This window comes from Zootoca vivipara, chromosome 14 (assembly GCF_963506605.1).
Source record: "Zootoca vivipara chromosome 14, rZooViv1.1, whole genome shotgun sequence".
In the NCBI taxonomy this organism is placed as follows: Eukaryota; Metazoa; Chordata; class Lepidosauria; order Squamata; family Lacertidae; genus Zootoca; species Zootoca vivipara.
Genome location: NC_083289.1, coordinates 2,760,148 through 2,788,114, shown reverse-complemented (window position 1 = coordinate 2,788,114; position 27,967 = coordinate 2,760,148). Strand labels below are relative to the sequence as shown.

Sequence of the window (27,967 nt, the reverse complement as noted above, 5' to 3'; positions counted from 1 at the left end):
AAATATGCCCAATTGATGTTGATGCCAATATTTTTTTAAAAACATGTTGGCGCAAAGTTTGGGTTTTTCCAGTAAGTGCTGAGACAAATTGTACATTACAATATCCCCAAATATCTGACAGGGAAAATTAGATTAAAATGTTTTATGTTAAATAAACAAGAACTTCAGAACTGGGTAGGGAGCAAGCTTAATAAGACTATTCCTAATACAGCATCTGTGAAGCATATTACTGTTGGAAGTATTTCATATATATTCTCTCAATAGCCATGTAAAATATATTAGGATTATACCTCCAAAGAGGTGCCTACAACAAAGTGTTGAAGTGCATCCCCAGCTATTAACAGAAGGGTTCCATCCACTTGGATTTCCGTTCACAGGAGTGGTGGTGAGGAAGAACAGTGACTCCCCCTTTCTTTCCCATATTCCTGAAACCATCTCCTACTGGGTTTGGGGCTGGATGCCAATCCTTTTTTATTTATTTAAATTTTATAAAGATTTTTCAACAAGTTTTAACATATTCAAAAATTCAAATTGCTTTTTACAATTTCAATTCACACACCCCCTCCGCAACTTCCCCCAACTAACTTCCCTTTCTGGTTTATAACATTTGTTTGTTCTGCTTATAATTTTATATACCTTATATACTAAAATTAAAATTGTATTCTTAATCTATTCTTAACATTTTTACCGAATATTTGTGTTTTCTATTTACATTTGTCCATTGTAAGCATATTATATGAATGAAAGGCACAAATACAGGATGGGTGACACCTGGCTTGAGAGCAGTACATGTGAAAAGGATCTAGGAGTCTTGGTAGACCACAAACTTAACATGAGTCAACAGTGTGATGCAGCAGCTAAAAAAGCCAATGCAATTCTGGGCTGCATCAATAGGAGTATAGCATCTAGATCAAGGGAAGTAATAGTACCACTGTATTCTGCTCTGGTCAGACCTCACCTAGAGTACTGTGTCCAGTTCTGGGCACCACAGTTCAAGAAGGATACTGACAAGCTGGAACGTGTCCAGAAGAGGGCAACCAAAATGGTCAAAGGCCTGGAAACTATGCCTTATGAGGAACGGCTTAGGGAGCTGGGTATGTTTAGCCTGGAGAAGAGAAGGTTAAGGGGTGATATGATAGCCATGTTCAAATATATGAAAGGATGTCATATGGAGGAGGGAGAAAGATTGTTTTCTGCTGCTCCAGAGAAGCGGACACAGAGCAATGGATTCAAACTTCAAGAAAGAAGATTCCACCTAAACATTAGGAAGAACTTCCTGACAGTAAGAGCTGTTTGGCAGTGGAATTTGCTACCAAGGAGTGTGGTGGAGTCTCCTTCTTTGGAGGTCTTTAAGCAGAGGCTTGACAGCCATATGTCAAGAATGCTTTGATGGTGTTTCCTGCTTGGCAGGGGGTTGGACTGGATGGCCCTTGTGGTCTCTTCCAACTCTATGATTCTATGATTCTATACAAATCCTGCAAGTGAGTTCATTTCAATGCATTGTTTCTGTATATACATCATTGTTGTTTAGTCGTTTAGTCGTGTCCGACTCTTCGTAATGCTTCCCGCAGTTTGATCAAACTCATGTTCGTAGCTTCGAGAATCACTGTCCAACCATCTTGTCCTCTGTCGTCCCCTTCTCCTGGTGCCCTCCATCTTTCCCAGCATCAGGGTCTTTTCCAGGGAGGCTTCTCGTCTCATGAGGTGGCCAAAATATTGGAGCCTCAGCTTCAGGATCTGTCCTTCCAGTGAGTACTCAGGGCTGATTTCCTTCAGAATGGATAGGTCTGATCTTCTTGCAGTCCATGGGACTCTTCAGTACCATAATTCAAAAGCATCAATTCTTCAGCGATCAGCCTTCTTTATGGTAACTAGCACTAATTCAATGCACAAAGAAGACATTTCTGCTTTTGATATCTGTGGACCAAAGGATATGTGATGCTGAGTGGTATCAGGATTTTTTTTAAAAAAAATTGATGGCAGGTGTGTTTGTGTGTGTGTGTGTGTGGGGGGGTACTCCATCAGGTCCACAGAATATCAAGAGGGGAGGCTTAAGTCTTTCCTCCCCTTCCATGAACCCTCCCACCCCCCATATTCAGCCATTTTGCCTCCATATTTGTTCTTTTAATTGACATTGCCTCTGTAGGGGCCACCCACCAGGGTGTTTCTTTTGCTTTAATAGATCTTTGTATCTTTCTCATACTTTTATCCGTGCTTTCCTAATTATATGATTATGAAATCCTTCATGTATCTTCCCTTTGTTATACCATAAATATGCATACCAACCAAATCTGTTATCATGTCCTTCCAGATGTAATAGATCATTATTTTTTAATTTGACCCAATCCCAGATCCAAGTAATGCAGTTTGCCTCATAATACAATTTTAAGTCTGGAAGATCCTTCACATCTGCTAATATTTTATGTTTTATTCTCAGCTTCTTCCCTTTCCAGATAAATTTAGATATATCTTTTTGCCACTTCTTGAGGGAAACCGTATCACTTATTGTTTGGAATAAAAACAACATTTTTGGCAAAACATTCATCTTGATTGCTGCAATTCTTCCTATTAAGGAGAGATTCATTCTTCCCCATATTTCTAGATTCCTTTTCTGTCATTCTAGCATTTTTCATAATTGTCTTTATAAATATTAATATTTCTAGTTGTGAGACAAATTCCTAGATATTTAACTTTTTTGTGGATTTCTATTTCTGTAATTTGTGATCATTCTTTTTTATCCACTTCTTTTAGATTTTTAACTAATAATTTGGTCTTACTTTTATTTAAGTTAAACCCTGCAACTTGCCCAAACTCCTGAATTTCTTCTATTACTTTTGGGAGAGAATCTTTAGGATCTTCTACTGTAATTACCAGATCATCTGCATAGGCTTTCAGTTTATATGATTTCCCCCCTATTTTAATTCCTCTAATATTTTCATCTGCCCTAATATTTCTCACCAGGTTTTCTAATGAGAGCCAGTGTGGTCTAGTGGTTAAGAGCGGTAGACTCGTAATCTGGGGAACCGGGTTCGCGTCTCCGCTCCTCCACGTGCAGCTGCTGGGTGACCTTGGGCTAGTCACACTTCGCTGAAGTCTCTCAGCCCCACCCACCTCACAGGGTGTCTGTTGTGGGGGAGGAGGGGAAAGGAGATTGTTAGCAGCTTTGAGACTCCTTCGGGTAGTGATAAAGCGGGATATCAAATCCAAACTCTTCTTCTTCTTCTTCTCCTCTAATACTAATATATATAATAAAGGTGATAACGGACATCCTTGTCTTGTTCCTTTTTGTATACTAGATTTCTCTGTTACCACCTGATTAACAATTGATTGTGCTTTTTGGTTTGAATATATGGATTGAATTCCTTTCCCAAATTTATCTCCAAAATTCATTTCTTGCAAAAAAATAATAATCCATAAATTCCCAAGAGACATTGTCAAAGGCTTTTTCCGCGTCTATAAACATAAATGCTGCTTGCTTTTCATTTCACACTTCCAGGTATTCTATAATGTCAATAATATTATATTCTATTATTATTATTAATAATAATAATTATTCTGCTTGGAAGGAATCCCGCCTGATGTATGTAATCTTCCAATACTGATTTCATTCTGTTGGCCGTTATGTTAGCAAGTAATTTATAATCATTATTTAATAATAAAATTGGTCTATAGTTATTAACTACTAGGTAACACATCAGCCTCTTGTTTGGGAATTAAAGTTACAGATGCCTCTTTCCATGTCTCTGGGACTTTCCCTGAAATTAAAATTTCATTCATTATCTCCTGTAATGGTCTCACCAATTGGTCATTTAATTTTTTATAAGATTTTACTGATAATCCATGTGGTCCTGGCGATTTCCCTTTTTTGCCATATTAATTGCATCTAATATTTCCTGTATTGTTATATGGGCATTTAAAATTGCTGATTTCTCTTCTGTTATCCTTGGCAGATTACTAGCCTTCAAATATTGGTCTATCTCTTTGCTTTTTTCTCTTCCTTTCCTATATAATTCTTTGAAATATTTAACAAAAACCTTCCTAATTTCTTTTGGGTTGTCTATGATTTTTCCGTTTAGTTTAATTTTATTTATGATATTATTTGCTCACTTTTATTTAATTGCCATGCTAATTATTTCCCTGGTTTGTTTGCATATTCAAAATGCTTTTGTTTCATTCTTTTTATTTTTCACTCTATTGATAATCATTGAATATTGTGTTTGTAATAATTTTATTGCTTGCTTATGGACTCTTTATTAGGTTTGTCTATTAGCTCTTTTTCATTTTTCATTAATGCCTCTAATATCTCCCTTTTCTTTTTCTCTCTGTTTCCTTCTATATGTATTTTGCTGAATGAATAAACACCTCATGACTGCTTTACTGGCATCAAATACTACCTGTGTTTTGGTGCCTTTATTAAGATTTAATTGAAAATAATATTCTAAAAATTTTTGTGCTTTTTTCTAAAACATTTTTGATCCTCTAGTCTAGCAAATCTTCATTTAGTCTCCATCTGAAGGTGGATTGATTTTCATTTTGCATTTCTAAAAATATAGGGTTATGGTCTGATATTGTTCTTGGCATTATCTGTATTTTCCTTACCTTCAATTCTAATTCTTTAGACATCCATATCACATCAATTCTTGTGCTGCTTCTGTGTACATTGGAATCCACTTTTTATTTATTTATCTGCTTTTATGAATTCCATACCTAACATTTTGTTACTAAGGACTCTGATGTTTTTTCTCTATATGTGTTTCTTGGAGACAAACTATATCTAAATTTTGCTTGAGAATTATATGGTGTATTTTGTTCCTTTTTGTTTTATTATTTAAGCCATTTACATTCCAACTTAATATCTTTAAATTTGCCATTTTGTTTTCTTATTTGTTTTAACCTAAAAGTTTGTTTAAGCTTCACATTTTTCTTGATTGTTTAAATTATCTATATCGCCACCTATTGCATTGCCTGCCTCTCCTTCTATTCCCATTGGTGATTTATCTCCCTGTCCTGCTGAGCCCAAAGGGGCTGGTACTGAATATGGGTTGTCAAATTCAAAATCTTTGCCATATTTGCACCAGAATTCTTGTGCTTGATCTTCATTTGCCAATCTATGTTTTTTGCCTTTAAATTTGAAGGAAAGTCCTTCCGGAAAGTCCTATCTGAATCTTATGTTGGCTTTTTTCAAACCATTCGTTATAAAATGGAATCTCTGGCGTTGTTGTCATAATTGGGGTGTGTGTGTTCCTTATACATGGTCACCTGAGTACTGTCAACCTGGAGACAGCTTTCATAGCTTTTTTGAAGGATAGCACCTTTGATTTTCTTAGAAGTAAATGTTACCTCTTGGATCAAATTTGGTAACAACTTTCTATTGATTCCACCAAAGATTCCTGGCTCTCCCCCATCCAATCAGTGTCTTGGCTATATATGTTGTCAAATCCCGTTCTCCCTAATTCTATGGCAAATCTCTTATTCTAAGGACATTGGATTTTTGTCTCGTGTCAAGCAGAGCAGGTTGTAATTCAAATTGATCCTGCCTACCCAATAAGCCTCATGTCTGCCTTGATAACATCCTGTTCTTCCTGTAAATCCTGTAAAAAAGTGGGGGGGGGGCTGGATGCCAATCCTGAACCTGAGCATTGCTAAATTTTGTATGAGAAGAGGTTTCTGGAGAACAGGAAAGAGAAATAGTGCCATTTCCCCTTTCTTCCCTCCTGAAACCGACCTGTGATCGAGAGGGGAGTTTTCTAATCTCATGCCATGCATTATCCTGACCTCCCCCCACCATAAGATGAGCCAGTTCAATTCCCTTCTTATGCTCTTCCCTAATGCTCTGTGGCTCTTGAAGACCCCTATTCAGTCCTTGTTGGGCTTGAGTTCCATGACCACTCTTTTAAATTGTTAAGAGATAAGGGGGCAGCAGGGGGTGCTGGAGGTGTAAATGACAAGCTGGTATCACAGCATCAAGTTCATCTATTTTGTTGTAGAAGTGTTACTGAGCCACATGCTAGTTGCCAATCAGTAGGGCTTGTCTTTAAAAGACTGTTCTATTTCTCCTTGCAGGTCTCTTGATTCACTTTTGAACAAAGGCACACAAGGGCTGTCTGTCCTGGATTCACACTTGGTAGAGATAGAAGGTGACACCGTGTACCTATATGGCTCTGGAGCTCTGGAATCCCTTGATCGAAATTGGAGTGTTCAGACGGCTGGGAGCATCACCACAATCTCCTTTAATTTCATAGACTTTGATGAAATTGTTCCAGTGTTGCCAAAACTGAGGATCAGATTTCCCAATTCTCTAGTAAGAAGTTTTGTTCTTGATCTTTCAGCAATCTGGGACAAGAGGCAGGATGCCCAAATGTCTAATTTGGTTCAAGAAAGAACATACAAGGGGCCCTTCTGGATCAGGCCAAGACTCCATTTAGTTCAGCCTTCTGTTTCCCGCAGTGGACATCAATATGCCTCTGGAAAAGCCCACAAGCAGAACATGAGGGCAATAACACTCTCTCTTCAATACTCCCCAGTATCTGATATTTAGTAGCACACTGCCTCTAATTGTGGAATGTTTAGTAGTTTGTTTAGTAGTTTGACCATTTGACTCAGACTGAGGAGACCCATGGCCATGAGGCTCACTTGGTGGCTTTGGCCAGCCACATTCTCTCAGCCTGACAGGCTTGTTAGGGAGGGAGCACCCTGTACACTACTTAGAGCTCCTTGGAGGTGAGATAAAGAGATAAATTCTGTTTAGCCATCATGGCTAACAGTGAAGGTTCCATGAAGTAGTATAATTATACTACTTCTCCATGAAGTAGTATAATTCCCCTTTAAAACTTTCAGATTTATGACCGGTGCCACATCTTGTGGCAAGACAAGAAGTACTTTTCTTTTGCTTGTCCTGAACCCACAGCCAACCAGTTTTACCTTCTACCTTTTGTGGATGTCATTTGATGTAGCTTGTCTGTCTCTCTTATTTGTATGGCATACCACATGCAGCAGATAATTTATCATACAGCCCTTGACTTTCACCCGTGGATGGCAGACATTCACGTTGTAGAGGAAATGTGTGGCCTCCTGAGACATTATGTGGCAAGTAGTGCTCAAGATTGAGCAAACTTGTAAAAGCAGAATTTGGCACATGCTGCTGACTGCTATGATGGAATGACAGAGGTTTGCTCTTCTCAGCCATAGAAAATAATTAGGTGAAGAGCAGATTGCATCACAGCATAGATAAATTGGCACCCAGACCACACACCCACACAGCCTCAAGCACATAGTCATGCCATCTAGTCTGTACCACCACTGCTGCTTTTGCTTGCCTGGAAGAGAGAGACAAAGTGAGTAGAGGAAGCTCTACCTCCTTGCTCATATTTGTACATGTGTGCTTGGAGAGAGCAGGTGAACAGCAAAGAAGAGGAGGGGCTCCAGGGGTGAGCAGTAATAATAATAATAATAATAATAATAATAATAATAATAATAATATATTTGTTCCCCAGCCACTCTGGGCAGCTCCTAACAGAATAATCTATATATATATAAATGTAAAAATCATGAAAGTGCGGGCTCCACTTTTCTCCGTAACCGCTTGACCGATCGTCCTGAAATTTTGACACAACAATCCAGGCCACTCCCCGAGTGTTGTTAGAAAAAACCCCACACACATCTCACACCTCCGCAGGTAAAAACCTGTTTTTCAACAAAGTAAAACAGCGCCCTCAAGTGGATTTCCTCCCACAGTACACCCCCTCCCTTCCTGTAAAATCTACACCACACCCACAAACCAAATAATGACATCATCAACCAAGCAACTGAAACCACCAAGGCAGCCATTATCAGACCCCTAGGCCCCTGCCAGGCTGATAGGCCCCCACTAGGCCTGGGGGGGGGGAGAGGGCGAGCACCCGGATCGTAGGTTGCCATTTGGATCGCAGGTTGCCATTTCCTGGGTTTTTTATGGAACCGAACAACTCGGGTGCTTCGGAACTCGCCTTCTGTTGCTACGGGGCTGTGGGTCTTCGCTATTAGACCCCCCCCCCGGTCGGGATTATTAAAGTTCTCTAGGTTCTCTGGGTCACCTACTCCAAAATTAGAAAATCCAAATAACAAAACACACACACACAAAAAAAACCCAAAACACACAACAACGCCCAAATCATACAATACCCACCAAAATAAATGATAACCCCAAAAATAAAACCAAACAATAATGTTCTTATTTCAATTTTTTTTAATCTAAATATATAAAAATGTTCACGATGCGTGTGCAGGGGCCAATGTATGGAGATACAGGGGGGAGGGGACAACACTCTCCGGGGAAAATAGAGGGAAGGGTGTCCTACCGAAACACAGGGATGAGCCAGGGGGTTGGAGGGAGGAGGGGTGAGATATGTCATGGATCGGGACAGGGTGGGGGGAATCGCAGGGATGACCCACAGCAACGCGTGGCCAGGCCAGGTAGTAATAACAGCAATAATAAATTGACAAAAATCAAATTTTAAAAACTTCCCTAAACAGCTGCCTTCAGATGTCTTCTAAAAGTCAGATAGTTGTTTCTTTCCTTGACATCTGATGGGAGGGTGTTCTACAGGGTGGGCACCTTTACCGAGAAGGCCCTCTGCCTGGTTCCCTGTAACTTCACTTCTCACAGTGAGGGAACCATCAGAAGGCCCTTGGAGCTGGACCTCAGTGTCCGGGCTGAACGATGGGGATGAAGATGCTCCTTTAGGTATACTGGGCCGAGGCTGTTTGGATGTGGATCTCAGCATGTGCTGAGTGATTCCAGGGTCTAATAAAGGTCCTGTCCAGCTCATGAATACTCACTGCAAGAGTCCTTGGTTTATTACCAGGTCCGGCTCAAGATGATTTGCTGCTTGAGGCAACACTGTCCAACCATCTCGTCCTCTGTCGTCCCCTTCTCCTTGTGCCCTCAATCTTTCCCAACATCAGGGTCTTTTCCAAGGATTCTTCTCTTCTCATGAGGTGGCCAAAGTATTGGAGCCTCAGCTTCAGGATCTATTCCTTCCAGTGAGCACTCAGGGCTGATTTCCTTCAGAATGGATAGGTTTGATCTTCTTGCCGTCCATGGGACTCTCAAGAGTCTCCTCCAGCACTATAATTCAAAAGCATCAATTCTTCGGCAGTCAGCCTTCTTTATGGTTCAGCTCTCACTTCCATACATCACTACTGGGAAAACCATAGCTTGTAACTATATGGACCTTTGTCGGCAAGGTGATGTCTCTGCTTTTTAAGATGTTGTCTAGGTTTGTCATTGCTTTTCTCCCAAGAAGCAGGCGTCTTTTAATTTCGTGATTGCTGTCACCATTTACAGAGATCATGGAACCCAAGAAAGTAAAATCTCTCACTGCCTCCATTTCTTCCCCTTCTATTTGCCAGGAGGTGATGGGACCAGTGACCATGATCTTAGTTTTTTTTTTAAAATAATTTTTTATTGCACAAAAGATAATACATACACATACATACATACCATACTTTGCTCAAAGAATAATACAAAAGATGAAGCATATTCATACATACCATACATTACACAAAGACTATTACAAAAATTAAAACATACAGATACATACCATACATATACATAATACATACATACCTAAAGTTTTTTTAAAGTCTTAGTTTTTTTGATGTTGAGCTTCAGACCATATTTTGCGCTCTCCTCTTTCACCCTCATTAAAAGGTTCTTTAATTCCTCCTCACTTTCTGCCATCAAGGTTGTGTCATCAGCATATCTGAGGTTGTTGATATTTCTTCCGGCAATCTTAATTCCGGCTTGGGATTCATCCAGTCCAGCCTTTCACATGATGAATTCTGCATATAAGTTAAATAAGCATATAAGTTAAATAAGACAGTATACAACCTTGTTGTACTTATTGTAGCTTCCACTAAATGTCTAATGCTGCCTGCCTCCTTGTTTTGCTTGTTTCTTTACAGCACTTGAAATTTAAGGAGAACAACCTTGCTGTGTTGAAACAGTTCAATGCCTTAGCCCAACTTCGCCGCCTTGAGCAGCTAACAGTTGATGCTCAAGGAAATCCAGTTGTCACCTTCACCCTGTGGAAGTATTATGTGATGTTTAGACTGGGTCATTTCAACCTGCAAAAAATAAACGGAATGGAGGTAAGAATAGGCAGCATTTTCAGGGGGGGGGGCATTCAGACGCCTTAGAGCTGGTTCAGTTGATCTTATCACTGACTCACTTCTACAAGAGAAAATGCTTGTGTGAGAGGTCTACTCACAGTGTAAAACAATCTAAGCATGCTTGCAGGAGTCCCACAGCAGGGCTGTCTCATCTCCAAGGAACCCCAGTTACAGAGGACTTGCAAGAGTTCTTCCTGTCTCTTTTGCGTTGCTTACATGAATTGGTTGTTTATCTGGGCCATTTTTCTGGTGTTCTACAAGGCGACAGATCTGTCTATTGAGCCAACTGTCATTCCAACAGAAAAAATGAAGTCATTGTAGAAGCTAAGCAAGAAATCCGGAGGTCAGGAAGCAATAAATAAATAAATTAGGATCTGTGCTGTAATTAGTTTTTTTGTTTTTGTTTTGCAAAACTATTCTATCTTATGTTAAGTTCAGTATGTTTAATTGGTTATATTGGTCATGCAGGAGACCCTTAAATTAACTGAGAATTGGAAACCATTGTTTATAATTTGTTACAAACTGGGGTTATATTAGATAACTATTGAAATATATACCTAGGAGTAGAAATGGCAAGATTAACTTTCCAATTCTTTTCTGGCATGCATTAACCATGGAGCAGAGGATATGGGGGCGGCCGGGGGGGGGGGGAATCACTAAACTCAACTGAAACCTCCCAGAGGGAGGAAAAAGAAAGACAGGGAATAGTTACCCATTAACTCAGGACCTTATAAAGCAGAACACGCCATACCTCCGTCTGGACATTTTTCTTAGCTAAGCATAATTTATGAGAACATTGTAGAGCCATCTTGTACTCTCAAGCAAAATGAATGCCTCCCTTTTCAGTCTATCTTAGTCCACACTGTCCAGCCTTCACACTGTCCAGCCTAGTCAGCAGCAGGGCCAGAGAATGGGCTGCTTTGTAGCCCAGCAGCATATGGATAGCCAGCCACAGGTTCCCTACCCCTGTTCTATGGAAAAAAGCCAGTATTAAGCCTTGGCTTATGGAGCTGGCTTGTTTCAGCAATTAAGATTTAAGAATAACCATGCAATGGATCAATGCAATTGGGTTAAATTGTAGTGAATCTAACATGGAAGTGGAAGCTTCCACTCTCTTCCTTGCAGCCATTTAAGAGGAGGGAAAGGAAAATAAGTGAGCTGGAGGATCCCTGCAGCTAAGTCTGCAAGATGAGGGGGGAGAATAATGGTGCTGCAGAGAGAGTGTGTAAGTAATGTGCCTTTGAAAGATAATATAAAGGCTATGGCACCATATGAAGGAGCATCTCCACCCCCATCTTTCAACCCGCACACTGAGGTCAAGCTCTGAGGGCCTTCTGGCGGTTCCCTCACTGCGAGAAGCAAAGTTACAGGGAACCAGGCAGAGGGCCTTCTCGGTGGTGGCACCTGCCCTGTGGAACACCCTCCTATCAGTTGTCAAGGAAATCAACAACTATCTGACTTTTAGAAGACATATGAAGGCAGCTGTTTAGGGAAGATTTTAAAGTTTGATTTTTGTCACTTTATTAATAATAAAGTTTATAATAATAAACAGAGATTTCTAATAATAAGAGTAGACCTCCTTCAGTTCATATTGTGGGTAGAGTGACTATCAGTACATGAATCTTAAATTAAACGTGTAAGTTAACACAAGCCCTTCAGCTGTCCAAATAGGTACAGTATCCTCACCAAATGTGTGAAATATGTTTGAATGCAACCAGAGTGGTGAGGTCCTTGGCCCATTGTGTATTACCATGGCCCAGATTGTGCCACTTTGACCCCTTCATCTTTCCCCTTCTACAGGTTACCCAGAATGACATGGTCATGGCCGAAAATCTCTTTGGTGTCTTAGCATATGTGGCATCTTCAGATGTACCCTACTGTCGCCTGCTTTCATTACTCGGAGATTGCAGGTAAACATAAATACACACATGAGAGTCATTTTGCTTTGTATGCCAAGGCTCTGATTAGTTGCATACACATAGAGCTCCCCTGGGATTGTGCTTCCCCATTCAATTTAACAGAGGGGCCGCTTATTTGAATGCACAAAAAGAAGCCTCCTGCGGATGTCCCTGGAGGCAGAGGCGGAGCAAGGAGGTTGTGGCACACTCCGGGTGCCATCCTGACAGGGGTGACATTCTGCTTCACAAAGCTGTGAAGGAGCTGCTTCCTCCCCCCCCCCCGCCCGCAACTCCCAAGCCTACAGTGAGCCGGGGAAAGGGGGGAGCTGCAAAGCGGCGCGGAAGGCAAGCCTACCCCGCTAGCCATTGGCTGCGCGCAGTTTTGCAGCTCCAGCTCTCTCAGAGCTGCAGCCGTGAGTAGAGGATCCCGCCGGCGCATGCATGGCACGTAGCGACGCTGCGTGTGCACCATATGTACGGCACACATGCATGCGCTGCTGGGCGGTTTGCCCCACCCCCTGACACCCTGCACTGGGTGACGGTTAGCCTTCCTTTGCCCCTGCCTGGAGGAGGTCTACAAGAGCACCTCTGGAGACATTTGGAATAGACAGTACAGTAGTGGGACAAGCAGACTGATTTTGTTTAGTTGGCTTCCCCCCTCGTGAACCTGCATGAGAACGCCATTCCACCCTAGAGGTCACCCTTCATGTCCCCTACTGCACAACAAATAGGGCCCTGGCAGAAAACCTCCTTCTTTTGTGATACCCATAAAATGGAAGGTCCTCCTTAGAGAGGTACATCTCCCCTTGACTGCCATGAAGACCATCCTGTTTTGGTGCAATTGTTCAGAATTGTGCCATCTGTAAGGTTGTGCTTCCTTCTTCTTTAACTCTGCTGTTCTAGTATGTTGACTTTCAAGTAGAGATTCATCACAAATGGTTGTTTCCATTCTGCTGCAGATGGTTTCTGCCAAATACTATGTTATTTTTCTCACTGTATGCTAGTTAATGTATGTAACTTACATTCATTACAGTGTAAAGGAAACATCAAAACAATGTGAACATACTGGTAATTAATTAATTATGTATTGTTTGTGGACTTAAAGCCGCCGCCCACAACATAAATGAATAACTCTCGTATCTGCTTGAATGATTTACATTCCTGATCACAGACAAATACACAAACCAGAAATTTCCACTTCCCTTTTCATTTTGCATGGAAATCTAGTGTGCATGTGTCTGCCATCATTATGCTGCTTCAGTGGAGACTTCTTCATTCTTTTTTCCTGGGAGACTTCAGTTTCAGATTTTGCCTACAACCACAAGGTGGCAATATCTTCCCATAATGATGGCAGATTTAGGTGCACACGGATACCCTTTCACAGGTAAGACAAGCTGTTCTTTCCCCAAACTTCCTGCTTTTAGGTGTGCTTTAGTTTTTGTAGTGTGGTGTTTCTCTCTAATTGTTGAAAGCCACTTTGACGACTCCTGTAGAACGGCAGAATTAAAAACAGCCACCCTCCCTTATTTAGAAGATTTAACAAACCACTTAACACAAAAGTTCCAAAGCTGTGCTCATAGAGCATTATTATCCTGATGTTAACATAAAGCAGCTTTATAAATTCAATTAGGCTCACATGTCTTGGTGGAACCACTGAGATAGTTGGTCTGGGGGTTGACAGTGTGTAGTCATCAATGGGTCGAACACAAAGTTCCTGAGAGGCTGCCTCCTCCCCTGCTATTCTTCCAGCTCCCTAAGATCACTAGGAAAGATCCCACTTCGGGTGGAGACATGGTTGATGATGACTAGAGAGAGGGCCTTTTATAGTGGATGTCATAGCTGCCAAGTTCTCCCTTTTTTTAAGGGAAATTCCCTTATGCTGAATAGGCTTCCTCGTGAGAAAAGGGAAAACTTGGCAGCTATGGTGGATGTATCAGTATTGTGGAATACCTTGACCTGTTGAATGGATGGCTTCCTTTCTGGACATTTTTTGCTGCCTGATATCTGATGGTTTCTTTAAATTGATTTGTTATGTTTTTTATAATTGTATTGTTGTTATTCTTTGTATTTTAATATATATTTTATTGTATTTTTATTTTAAGATGTTGTAGGTTGCCCTGCGTGGTGGCATGGGAACCAGAAGAGCAAGATAGAAACATTCAGATAAAATTAAATAAAGAAAATGTTTAGTTTCACTACTCCTTTTTTCAGTTTTCATTTTGGTCCATCGCCAATGTGTTTAAATTTCCCAACCCCAACCCCCCATTTCTCTCTCTCTCTCTCTCTCTTTCTGAGACTCATTTACAATATCTGTCAAACACATCTATCAAGGGGCTGCAGTTCTGAGATAACAGAGGAATACCTTGCATGAATCAGGCAGCAAGATATTCAGTAAGCTCATGAATTTGAATGGACAAGCACAAATGAAAGGTTATTAAGGCAGTGGCCAACCTACAATAATTTAGCTCTGTAAATCTCTCTCTCCCTCCTGCCTTGCCTGTCCTTAGGAAGAAACAATTGTGTTATCTTTTGGAAGCAAAAGGGAAGAAATTGGGGACTGCCAGTGAGGATGGCAATGATCGCCGAAAGCTGGGTGGAGAGAATGCCAGCCGGCTGGCGCTGAATTACACCACAAGAGATTCCCAGACAGAAAAGCTGGAGGTAAGGAGTCCCAGGTAGAGCAGAGACTATAAAAATTCCCAACTGTTTGTTTTTGTTACAGTAGCTCATTTACTTTTTAATGGGTTTATTGTATATTTTCTTCTGCTTGGAACAGTCCAGTTGACTTCTATCCAGCGAAACAGTTTATTTCGAGATTTAACTGGAACATAACCGATACCTCCTGCTCCGCAACCTAGCGGTAGCACTATTAAAAATATTCATATGCACATTTGTCATAAATGGAGATATTCAGCACAGGCTGGACATACCCAAAGACATTCTCTTTCTCCTTCTTTGTTGCTCTAAAATGAATATAAACAGGTTAGGGTTTCACGGGCAGAAAGCTGCCGATACATATTTGGTGCAGATGTGCAGTTGAGAATGAGCAAATACAGATGTGTTTATTTTTATTGACCACCTTTCAGCAATGAGAGTTCCCAGGTTTAAAATTCACCGTTGAATCAGTTGGCGGTGTGGGATTGGGGGGGGGCAGCCAAAGTGTATGAGAGAGGTATGGTATCTTTTGACAGGAATGCCTGGCGTGCTCTGGTCCATGGGGTCAGTCATGAAGAGTCGGACATGACTAAACAACTAAACAACAACAACTACCATCTCCACCACGTGCCTTGGTAGCCTTCTAGAGTTCAGGCAGGCTGAGTGCCCCTCCAGACACTCCCAACTGCTTTCCAACTGCAGCACTTAGGGGCCCTGGACAAACAGTTAATTTGTTTGTCATTGAGAAATGTGTCTTGTGGCTCCTAGTGTAACCTCCTAGCGGCTAACAGTATGGTCTTAAAAAGGTAAAGGGACCCCTGACCATTAGGTCCAGTCGTGACCGACTCATCTTGCTTTACTGGCTGCTCATCTTGCTTTACTGGCCGAGGGAGCTGACATTTGTCCACAGACAGTTTTTCCGGGTCATTTGGCTAGCATGACTAAGCCGCTTCTGGCGAACCAGAGCAGCACACGGAAACACCGTTTACCTTCCTTATCTTTACCTATTTATCTACTTGCACTTTGACGTGCTTTTGAACTGCTAGGTTGTACCAACGGTAGAGGATTGGCAATTCAAAATGATAGAATATATGAATCTGGCTAAAATGACAGCTGCAATAAGAAATATTCCCAAACAAAAAATTCAGAATGAATGGAAACTATTAGAGGATTATTTTAAAAAAGAAGGGATAAGAACGAATCTGGTGATCTGCCTAAATTAAAAAATGTATAAAGAGAGAATCTTTTTTTTAGATAAATGAAGAAATCACACCTAGGTTAGGTGGTTTAAAAGATATAGAAGAAGAAAGCAAGGTAAATATGTTAAGAATAGTAAGCGGTTAGTCGTCAATTGGAAGTATTTTAATCTTAATTTATGTTTTAATTAAGTTTGATTGTTAGTTGAATTATCTGTGTTATTTGAGTTATATTTGAGTTGTGTTATGCTAAGTTATATTATGTTATGTTTATGTTTATGTAAGTTATGTTTTTTGTGATATTTCTTTATATTCTTTATATCTATAGATTATTTTATGTTGTATTTCTGTTTCTTTTTTGAGTGTAACATTTTAATAATTGAAATAAAGAACTCTTTTTAAACTTTAAAAACAAACAAAAAAGAACTGCTAGGTTGGCAGGAGCTGGGACCGAGCAACGGGAGCTCACCCTGTCGCAGGGATTCAAACCGCTAACCTTCTGATCGGCAAGTCCTAGGCTCTGTGTTTAACCCACAGTGCCACCCGCGTCTTACACATGTCCTAAATCCCATTGGGTTCAACAGCATGTATATCCAGGCAATTGTGTTTAGAATTGCCTGGATATAGACAAAAAAGTAGCAGAAGATAGAAGACAGATTAAAACATTATGTAAAAACTCATGTAAAAAAACAACCCACCACCAAAAGAGGGCTCGGTAGTCTACATTCCCTTTTCTTCACCGCTTGTAGGATCTGAGTAGTCTTCAAAGGCTTCATAACATACTGCAGTAGTCTAGCCTGCATGTGGCCAGGACATGAGACCACCTTTTGTATATTGATAGGTGGGCCTGAGGCTGAGGCCAGCTAGTGCTTTTTATGGCCAAGGTCAATTATGAACAGAGGACCTTCCCCACTCCCAGAGCCATGTGTACAGAATTCTTATAAAGATCAAGAAAAGTGAGGCTGTGTAACACAGGGATTTGAAGCAGTAAATAGTATGTGAGACAAGCTAATAACAAGGCTTCACTTCATGATTCCATCACATCTCAAGAAAAGACTATGTAGCAAAATAAGGTCCCTTGAGGAATCTCGCAACTGGGTAAATTGCAGGGTTTTTTGCGCCGGGGGGGGGCGGGGTTAGTAGGAAAGGCAATGTTCCACATGTGCCTGTAGATCAGGGGTATCCAACATGGAGCCTTCTAGGTGTTGTTGGACTCCAACTCCCATCATCCTTGACCATTGACTGTGTTGCTGGGGCTCATGGGAGTTGGAGTCCAGCATCTGAAGGGCACCACATAGGCCACCCCTGCTGTGGATTTTACCAAACATCCTATGGGAACAAGTAAGAAGAAGAGTAACTGCCAACCCAGCTTGTCATCAACTGCAAACTATCATCATAAATGTGACGGGTAGTTCACCCTTGAGGGCAGAGAGTTAATGTTACATTTTGAGATTGTGGCAGCTGGAAGGGATTTGCCCTCTCTCCTACTACCCATTAAAAACAGTTCTGTGTGGTTTGCAGGAGCAAGTCATGACCTCACATTTTCAGCTGGGCTATAAATCAGTTGGATTAAACACTGTGACAGCTTCCAAAGAGCCAATTGTCATAGGGCTTTGTGGAGGCCAAATTGCTTGGTTTTCTAGATCTCATTGATCAAAAAATGTGTCCAACACAGAAGAAATACTGGTGGGTGGGTGTAGAGAGATAATTCAGCGATACAAAATCAATACATAATAATGGGAAATGGTGCTCTCTGGCACAATATTAAAGTACACTGGCTAACAAACTTTTTCATAACAATAGACTTCCAACAGTATTGACAGTAGAAGCTGCTGCATCCAACTGATTAATGACTGCCAGCTTCAAGAAATACACACCAGTGTTGTTAATAGTTACATCCAAATAGCGAATTCCTGCCAACTGTGGCATTAAAAGAAACACACATTGTTGCTTTTTAAAGACTGCATTCCTTGCTACTATATATATATAAATGTAAAAATCGTGAAATTCCGTTTGACACTTTTCTCTGTAACCGCTTGACCGATCGTCCTGAAATTTTGACACAACGATCCACGCCACTCCTAGAGCGTTGTTGGGGGCAAAAATCCCTCAAATCGCACACCTGCCCAGGTGCAGACCTGCTTTTCCACCAAGTCAAACAGTGCCCTCAAGTGGCGTAGTACCCTCCTCCACCCCCCTTCCTGTGAAATCTAAGCCACACCCACAAACCAAATGACATCATCATCAACCAAGCAACTTGAAATCCCCCAAGGCGGCCATTAGGCCTTTGTTTAATGTAGGCCCCTGACAGGCCCGGGGGGGGGGGGGGAACCCACAACAACACACTTGGGGGCATGGCAAGGGGTTTTTACTTCACCATTTAGCACCACTAACCCTCCCCCCCAAAAAAAACCCCACCAAAAAACCAACATTGCCAAGTGGAGGTCGGGGCCTGCCTGGGGGGGGGGGTGGCACAGGCCACAGCACAGCCTTTGATTTATGCCAAGGGGGTTTTACTTTACCATTTAGCAACACTACCACACCGGTCATGGGGGGGGAACAAACTGAATAGATCATGGATCGGGACACATGGGGCCATTCACAGGGAATAGCCACAACACACCACACCCACAAACCCCGCCTCTGCCACGAGATCCTGTAAAACAGGAGGCATTGGCTCCATTTTACATACTAGGCCTCAGGTCTACAGCCCATTAAATACTATCCCAAATGGAGCCCTGGGTGGGAAGTGGGGGGAGGAGGAGCCCAAATAGGTCATGGGCTGACGTAGCTTATTTTCAAGGGATGTCTTATTTTTTATTACGCGTCCAGCCTTGCCTCTTCCTTGGGGCCCTCCAGAACTGCGCCTATAACTATGTCTTATTTTTGGGGTATGGCTTATATTGCACAAATGCTTAGACATCCTGCTATGGCTTATTTTATGGGTATGTCTTATTTTAGGAGAAACAAATGATTGTAAGCCTCTGTGTTGTTGTTTTTTTAAACCATTCACTTTCTCTCCCCAGTTTAAGTCCTCAGATATTTGCAGTGCACACACCCCACCCCATTTACAATCCCCTACCTTCCCCTTGCCCAGGCCAGGTAGATAATGTGGCCCTTTTTTAACCCTTTTGTTACTTTTCTCATTTTACTGATTGTGAATATGCTGATCGAGGCCCCCTTTAGATTCGGAGGCCCGCCCCAAGTGGCCCATATGACCCCCCTCCTTCTGTCTGGGCCTGTCTGTTGCTACGGGGCTATGGGGCTTCGCTATTTGATCCCCTCCCCGGTTGGGATTCTTTAAGTAGTTATCTGGGTCCCAGGGCACATCATCATCCCCTATCCTTAATCTAAATATATAGAAATGTTCACGATTCGTTCGCAGGGGCCAATGTATGGAGATACAGGGGGGAGGGGACAACAGAGGGCTCAGACAAAAGTAAATACTGGGAAATAGAACCCAGAAACGGACAATTCCTTCTCCAATGACGGGGGCCAATGTAGGAAGATACCGGGGGTAGGGACCAACACTCCCCAGGAACAACAGAAGGTTCAGACAAAAGTGCATGCTGGGAAATAGAACCCAGAACCTAACAATTCCTTTTCGAAGGGTGGGGGCCAAGGTATGGAGATACCGGGGGGAGGGGCCAACACTCCCCAGGGACAACAGAGGGAAGGGTATCCTACGGAAACACAGGGATGAGCCGGGGTGGAGGGAGGAGGGGCAGGATACGTCATGGATCGTGACAGGGTGGGGTGGGGGATCACAGGAAAGAACCACAGCAACGCGTGGCTGGGTCAGCTAGTATAATTATATAACCTTGGGAAGACATCTGAAGTCAGCCCTGTATTGGGAAGTTTTTTAATGTTTGATGTTTTATTATGTTTTTATATGTGTTGGAGGCAACCCAGAGTGGCTAGGGCAACCCAGTCAGATGGGTGGGGTATAGATATTTAAATTATTACCCCACTTACCTGTGGGAAAGCCTTACTTCAGAATACACGTGTTTTGGATTTTGCTGCTATTGTTTAAGCAAAATGAAATACAAGAGGCACTCCATATTTCCTTTTGCTCACATTGATTTTTGCGCGATATTAACATTAGGACTGTTGGGGAAGTTTGCTTTTGACTATTTGCGTCTTAAAACCATGGAGAGAAAAGGAAATTGGGACTGAGGGAAATGTTGGTAAAAGGCAGGGGTCAGCAAACTTTTTCAGCAGGGGGACTGGTCCCCTGTCCCTCAGACCTTATGGGGGGCTGGACTATATTTTGGAATTTAAAAAAACAACAAATTGTTATGCCCCACAAATAACCCTGAGATGCATTTTAAATAAAAGGACACAAGATGCATGTGTTGGGTTTGTCTGCAGCTGTTCAGGCGGAATGAAGATCTCTCTGTGGTGCACGTAGGGATCTCCTCCAGAGAGATCTAACAGGTTCCCTCTTTGACACAGCTTTTGAAAATGCATTTTGATGTTTGATTCTTTTTCTCCTGTCGCAATTATTTTTGTGGAAAAGTAAAGAAAAAACAGAAAATTGATGATAGATTTATTTGTTTGTATTTTTGTACAAAGGAATGTTGTTTATTCTACACTGATGTGGTATTTTGTAGTGTTTAGCGCTTTATAAATATCCCAAACAATAAACAAATAGTTCCCAAGCAAGGGAGAGCACATGGCACTAATGGTCACACCTTGCTTTGATATTGACATTTGAACTGAGCTAACATTTTGTGTATTCATTTGAAGTGGAAAATACTTTGACAGCAGGCTATGGTCTGAAGTGACTAGAATATTTTTGTTTTTAGCCTACCTTGGCTTGCTTTATAAGTTGAAAAATAGCTTCCTTTCCCTTCTGCCAAAGGGAGCTTGGCAATGCTCAAACAGCTGCATTCTTTTACCCCAGCAGAACTTGCTCTCAAAACAGATCCTTTGGTGTCCCTTGTTTCACTGAGGACCAACATTTCAGCCCGTTTTGCTCTTATGTCTCTGGCATTTTTTAAATTAAGCTTAGCTGCTATGGAGGAATTTGTTTCCTGACTTTCACCCTTGCAAATGGCTCTTTTGCATAGGAAGCGAAGGACAGGAAGGACTTCTGCCATTCGTACATCCAAGACTTGGTGAAGGAAGCGGCTGACATCAATATGAAGAATGAGTCCTTGCAGAAGCTCTGGCCTCAGATGTTCATTGAACTCGTCAGAGATGCAGTGATTGAGATTCGCAATAAGGATTCCTACATGAAGCTCTGCCTGCAGCGGATCACCTGCCAGAAATCGTAGGGGCATGGCTTCCTCTGCCCTTCAGGGTCACTCTACATTTTCCACAAAGACCAAAATAGTGTAAAAATTACCATCATTCTAGGACAGTGTGTGTGTGTGTGTGTGTGTGTGTGTGTGTGTGTGTGTGTGTTCCATTGAAGAAGCCTCATTTTGACTGTAAAATGTTCCCTCCTTTGCATTTTCAGATGGAGTTCTTTTTGCTTGTTCAAATATACACCCGTTTGTCTATACACCAGCTTAAAGCAGCAATATGCAGGTAACTTGGTATCTGTTTTTTGTGGCGCTGCTCTTTGCTAAAGCACTCAAATTAAGAGGTAAAATGTCCCACTCGCTCTTATCCTCATCCTTTCAGCTGTTTTCCTGATTTGGCACTATTGTTGTTTGGGTTGGGGCAGAACTTCTCAGATGGAAATACTGGATTGGTGGGGATTGAAAAATCAATAAATTATTCTTTTTGTAAACTCCAAATTTGATCTTTAGAGAATTGCTTTCATTTGGTTACAATGCCACCCTGCAATGCTAAGCTTAAGGATTCAGTAGCAAAAGGTACTAATAGATCCTGCAAATACTAAGAAACAAATCAGGGATTTTTTAAAAATATATTTTATTTTTGCATTTTCTGTTTCGCATAAACAAATGAATTAAATACATATAATCCCTTTTGACTTCCCTCCCCCCCCATTGTAGATTTTAATGTAATGATTTCCCCCTCTGCATCTCTTTCATAACTCAATTTGTTATAAATCCTTTGTAAATCCATAGTTCAAATTTTTACTACAAGTTTTCCGTCAATCCTACAAATGTATGTAATTGTTTACAATAGCTTTTCAAATAAATTATAAACTTTCCCCATTCTTTATTAAAGACCTCCTCTTCCTGGTTTCTAATTCTTCCTGTAAGTTTTGCCATCTCGGCGTAGTTCATAAATTTTAACTGCCACTCTTCCTTGGTTGGAGTTGTACCCTCTTTCCATTTCTGGGCTAACAGAGTCCATGCAGCCGTGGTCACGTACATAAATAGTTTTGTCTGGTCCTTCGGGATCTCTGGTCCTATAATGCCTTAAAGAAAAGCTTCTGGTTTCTTAGGAAAAGTTATCTTCAACATTTTTTTCAGTTCATGATATATCATTTATCATCTTACCTGACCACCACATAGGATAAAAAGTACCCCCATTTTCTTTGCATTTCCAGCACATTTTAGACTTTGATTTGTACATCATAGCTAATTTATATCAATTTCATATAATTCTCCTTCAGAGTATAACACACTAAATTTTAATCCTGTTGTCCATAGTCTCTCCCACGCTGCTCATTCAGTGTTATAAACAAAATCCTTGGCCCAGTGGATCATAACCAATTTGACCTGTTCATCTTTTGTTTGCCACTCTAATAAAAGTTTATACATTTTGGAAATTAACATAATTTTATTTCCTAACAGTTTCCTTTCAAACTGGGAGGTTTTATTTGAAAAACCTTATTATCCAACTTAAACATTTCATTAAATTGGTAATATTGCAACCAATCTGTTACTAATTCCCTTATATCTTCAAACCTCTTTAGTTTTAAATCCTGATCTACATCATTTCACAATTCTTTATAGATTGCCCAATCATTTCTCATACTCTCTTTTTTCACCGATATTGCTTCTAGTGGAGAGAGCCACTATGGTGTTTTTTGTTCCAATAAATTTTTACATTTATCCGTATAACATGGTTCAGAAAAGCTTTATGAACTTTAACCTTGTCATACCACAAATAAGTATGCCAACGAAATCTGTTATCATGCCTTCAAGATCTAATATGGAACCGTTTCCCAATGGTATCCATTCCTTTAGCCAGCAAAGACAAGATGTCTCAAAATATAATTTCAAATTGGTGAGGAGAATCCGCCTCTCCCTTTAGCATCAGTCAATACTTTATACAGTGGTACCTCAGTTTAAGTAAACAATTGGTTCCGGAAGTCTTTACTTAACCTGAAGCGAACTTTCCCATCGAAAGTGGATTAATCCATTCCAAACGGTCCACAGAGTACTTAAACTGAAGCGTACTTAACCTGAAGTGAACTTTCCCATTGAAAGTAATGGAAAGTGGATTAATCCGTTCTAGATGGGTCCACGGAGTACTCAACCTGAAGCGTACTTAACCCAAAGTATGAGTGTAATTTGTTCTGGAAGTCTGTACTTAACCTGAAGTGAACTTTCCCATTGAAAGTAATTGAAAGTGGATTAATCCATTCTAGATGGGTCCGCGGAGTACTTAAACTGAAAGTACTCAAACCGAAGCGTACTTAAACTGAGGTATGACTGTACTGTATTCTTGGTTTCTTCCCCTGCCAAATAAACCTACAGTAGTGATATCTTTTTGCCATTCTTTAAAATATCTTATATTGTTTGAAACAAAAATAACATTTTTGGTAGCACATTCATTTTTATTGCAGATATTCTTCGCATAAGTGACTAGTTCACCCTTCTAGGCTGTTTTTAACCTCTCTCCAAGCTTTCACATAATTATCTTTAAAAATATTTATATTCCTCTGTGTTAACCACACTCCTAAATATTTAATTTTCTTTTCAATCATTATTCCTGTTGATTGTAAAGGTAAAGGGGTACCCCTGGCCATTAGGTCCAGTCGTGACGCTCATCTCGCATTATTGGCTGAGGGAGCCGGCGTATAGCTTCCAGGTCATGTGGCCAGCATGACAAAGCCGCTTCTGGCGAACCAGAGCAGCACATGGAAACACCGTTTACCTTCCTGCTGTAGCAGTACCTATTTATCTACTTGCACTTTGACGTACTTTCGAACTGCTAGGAGCTGGGACTGAGCAACGGGAGCTCACCCTGTCGCGGGGATTCGAACCGCCGACCTTCTGATCGGCAAGCCCTAGGCTCAGTGGTTTAACCCACTGCGCCACTTTTTAATTTTTTTTTTGGTCATTCATGTTTTTCACCATAATTTGTATCTTGTTTTTGTTAAGTTTGAAACCTGCTACCTCTCCGAATTCAGAAATTTGTTCTAAAACACTTGGTACGCTGGCCATAGGTTCCTCTACGGATATCACTGCATCATCAACAAATGCCTTGAGCTGATATGCTCTCTGCCCCACTGTTATCCCTTTGATTTCATCACTAGATCTAATTCTTCTAGTCAGAACCTCTAAAACCAATATAAACAATAACAGTAACAGCCTTGTCTTGTCTTGTCCCCTTAGTTATTTTAATTTTTCCTGTTAAAACATTAAGAAACAATTGGAATTGGTCAGCCTGAGGGCTCCTTCACACACCAAAAGAGGTTTTAAGTGTAATGTGCAAATCCAACTCACGTTTTGTACAAATACACACATTAGGGATTAGTGTCACGTTCCCTTTGAGCATACACCTGATAGCAAATGCATGTTTGCCTTTGGATAATGTATGAAGTGGCTCCAAGTTAAATGAGAACATACAATACAGTTCTACAAGCTAAATGTTTGGGTGCATTCTTTTTATATTCTTTCAAAGCGTTCAGGGTGGGGTTTTGTGTATGTGTATTGAACCATTATGATAGAAAAGGAAAGGAATGGAAAGGGAAGAGAGCAATAACATCTGTAGGCCACCAACTCTTTCACACTGTTACATAATCTGCATTTAAGATTATCCAGGCAATGGTTTGGATTCCTGGTGGAGTGGTCAGTGCAGGAGGCAGTCCTGGAAGAGGAGCAGCTAAACAACTGTTGGTCCCAGCGAGGCCAATAGAAGGGGCCTCACTGTTCCTCTTCTTCCTGTGAAGCTGCTGATAGAAGCAGTTCTGGGAGAGGAGCCATAGGACAGTCCCTGCTAAGTTGATGTAGGGGGCTTCACTGCCTCCTCTTTTTCCCAGAAGCAGCAAATGAGACTGGTCTCTGGTGGAGACTGTTGTTTATAACTAAACAAAAGTGACTCATAACAGCTTATTAAAACAATATAAACACTTGAACCAGCTATAGCAAGCACAACCAAGCATCTGGAAGGCTCCAGGTGCTCCATCCCTGATCTTAAAAAAGGCTGCCAGGGTGGCAGGTAGACATCTAAAAAGATTGAAATGCAAAGCTCAAATGAAGCATGAGCATTACAAATTAGAGCCAGGCAAAAAGTGTTGGCATTCCCTACAGAAAAAACCTAAGGGCTCTATGCAGACTCAGAGCAGACTCATTGAAATGAATGCACCAAAGTTAGGCATGCTCATCAAAAATGGATCTAAAAGGTCTGGCCATTAAAAAAATGTATTTTGTCTAAAAAGAATTCTTTTGGTGCTATTGTAGTAAAGCTGGGCAACCTCAGTGAAATGGCTGCATCCCCATAGTTCAGTGGCAGAGTATCTGCCTTGCACACTGAGGGTCCCAAGTTCCATCTTGGCATCTCCAGGGAGGACTGGGAGATGCCCCTTGTCTGAAACCTTGGAGAGCTACTGCCCTTCAGTGTAAACATGCTGAACAGGATGGACCAGTGGACTCACTCAGTATAAGGCAGCTTCCTGTGTTAACCATTCATCTCACTTCTGAAGGTGGGCAAAAGAGGGCGTAGGGAAAGGCTTCTGAGAATGACCTCAAGGCTCTGGCAGGTTTGTGCAGGAGGCAGGTCAATTACAAATCAAACTAACTAACAGCTCTTATCAGATTTGTCTTAGGATGCCTTCCTTGTTGATCCCAATTTTTGTTCAGAGGTATCAGGCAATTGCATCCAGGTGAGTGTGATGTTCCGATGGAGGGGTGAATCTGTTCATTTGCACGTCTCGGGAAGAATTCTTGCAGCAAGGGGAACTTGGTGTCCTGGTTATCTGCTTTTTCAGATTAGGTTTCTTAGCTGAGTGATCGCCCAGCGTCATCCCTAAACTAATACACGGCTAGGAACATAATTATCCTTTGGGTTTCTCACTTCCCCTAATTTTTTTGTGCATCTCTTGGCTCAAGGAACATAACATACATCTTAAGATAAAATACATGCATGTATTGAGATAATATACTGGTATGTATTTTTGTTTTAGAGATAAGATTCATATTTGAATAAGATGCACATTTTCATATGGATGCAGAGCCAAGACAGTGCAGGCCATAAATAGACTGATCCATCTATCCCTGGAGCATGTACAGCCCCTTCTTCCCCATGGGAATGCTTGTCCCTCTGCATGCACAGTAAGGGCGTGTACCTCCTGAAGCCTTTCACGGGTTGGACATGTTTTCCCATTTGTTATGCATTCTTGTTCAGAGTAGGAATCCAGATCTTGATGACTAAGGCTGTATCTTGTTTCCTGCTTTGGAAAGAGGATCTTAAAGGGAAAAAGAGAATGTGTGCTCTTTTGTTTATCTGGAGAGTCTCTGTAGCATGAAAGGAGCAGCAATTCAACATGACGTGCCTTTGCCAACATTGGGAAAAGAACTAAAGGGGTGGGGTGGGGGGGTGTATTGGAGGTTTTTCATTCACATGCAACCCATGTTAGATAAGTTGCCTTGTTTGCCAATAAAGATCTGTATCTCCAAAGAGCTTCTCCATCTAGCGATCAAACTCTGAGCCACCTTGGCACAGGTTTATATAGGCCATCTCCCCTTTTCATCATTTAATTACAAGCCTTTGAAAGTACAAATTGAAACGGTCCTGTAGCTCAGCCTGTCTCAAATGCATACTTGCCCTAAGTATCTCATCCATTACAAACAAGCATAAGTACATTTCACACACACACACCTCTCCAGTTTAAAAGAAGTCAGTGGGTGGATATTGCTAATTTCAGCCATAGGTTTGCTTTGCTGTTGTAATTTGTGGCAACAAACGGGTTTGGCGCAACTTAGACCCCTGGAAGTTCTTAGTGGCTTCATCTATTGTTTTCTAGTAAGTTCAGACTTCTTTTAACTTTGAAGTCTTTTCATCCTCTTGGCTTTTTCTCCATTTCCCACCATTCCTGGAATACTAACCATATTAACCTTCAAGGGTTCCGGTGCTTCAAAGATGCAGGGCATGGGCCCTTGGGCCTACATTTGCAAAAAATGTGTTAATGCTACTGCATATGTGTATATGCAAATTAAGACTTTAAATGCCACAGAAAGTGAGCCAACTGATTTCCCAGCCAGATAATCCCATAGAAATTCTTCAGTTATGACTTACCACAAACAATTTCCTCTTCATGGCCCCACAGTATGCCAACATCTTCATGGCAGATTTAGAACAACGTTTCCTAAACTCCTACCCACTCAAACCTCTCTTGTACCTGCGATACATTGACAATATTTTTATTATCTGGACACATGGTCAACAGACCCTGGACACCTTCCACCAGACATTCAATGAATTTCACCCCACCATCAACCTAACAATGAACCAATCTATGCAAGAAATACACTTTTTGGACACTACTATAAAAATACAGGATGGGCGTATAGGCACCACCCTATACCGAAAACTAACTGACCACAAACATATCTACATGCTTCTAGCTACCATCCCAAACATACCAAACAATCCATTGTATACAGCCAGGCCCTACGTTACAGCTGCATCTGTTCCAACTCTACAGACAGAGACTCTCACCTAAGAGATCTACAGCAAACCTTTTTAGAACTAAAACATCTACCCGATGAAGTTAAACAACAGATCAACAGAGCCAGACTGATACCCAGAGAGAACTTGCTGCAAGACCACCAGCATTACGCTTTCCATTTTTAAGTTTGGAATAGAGTAGTTGCTTTGGTAGATGATAATCAGGCATCTGTACAACATGACCAGTCCAACGAAGTTGATGTTGAAGAATCATTGCTTCAATTCTGGTGATCTTTGCTTCTTCCA

At 41.3% G+C, this 27,967-nt stretch overlaps 1 protein-coding gene across 6 annotated transcripts in view; it reads left to right on the top strand.

The window, feature by feature from the left end:
• LRRC49 (leucine rich repeat containing 49) overlaps nt 1-26,550 on the top strand; it is a 61,834-nt gene extending 35,284 nt beyond the window's left edge. For 5 of the 6 annotated variants that reach the window (XM_060282923.1, XM_060282922.1, XM_060282920.1 and 2 more), the window contains 6 exons: nt 6,064-6,301; nt 9,946-10,131; nt 11,953-12,062; nt 14,558-14,711; nt 15,960-16,019; nt 20,974-26,550. In XM_060282923.1, the coding sequence (XP_060138906.1) occupies nt 6,064-6,301; nt 9,946-10,131; nt 11,953-12,062; nt 14,558-14,711; nt 15,960-16,019; nt 20,974-21,180 (955 nt within the window). In that variant the 3' untranslated portion in view covers nt 21,181-26,550. The remainder of the gene's footprint in view (nt 1-6,063; nt 6,302-9,945; nt 10,132-11,952; nt 12,063-14,557; nt 14,712-15,959; nt 16,020-20,973) is intronic. The other variant, XM_035131431.2, reaches the window with a different exon arrangement.
• Nucleotides 26,551-27,967: the final 1,417 nt, after the last annotated feature.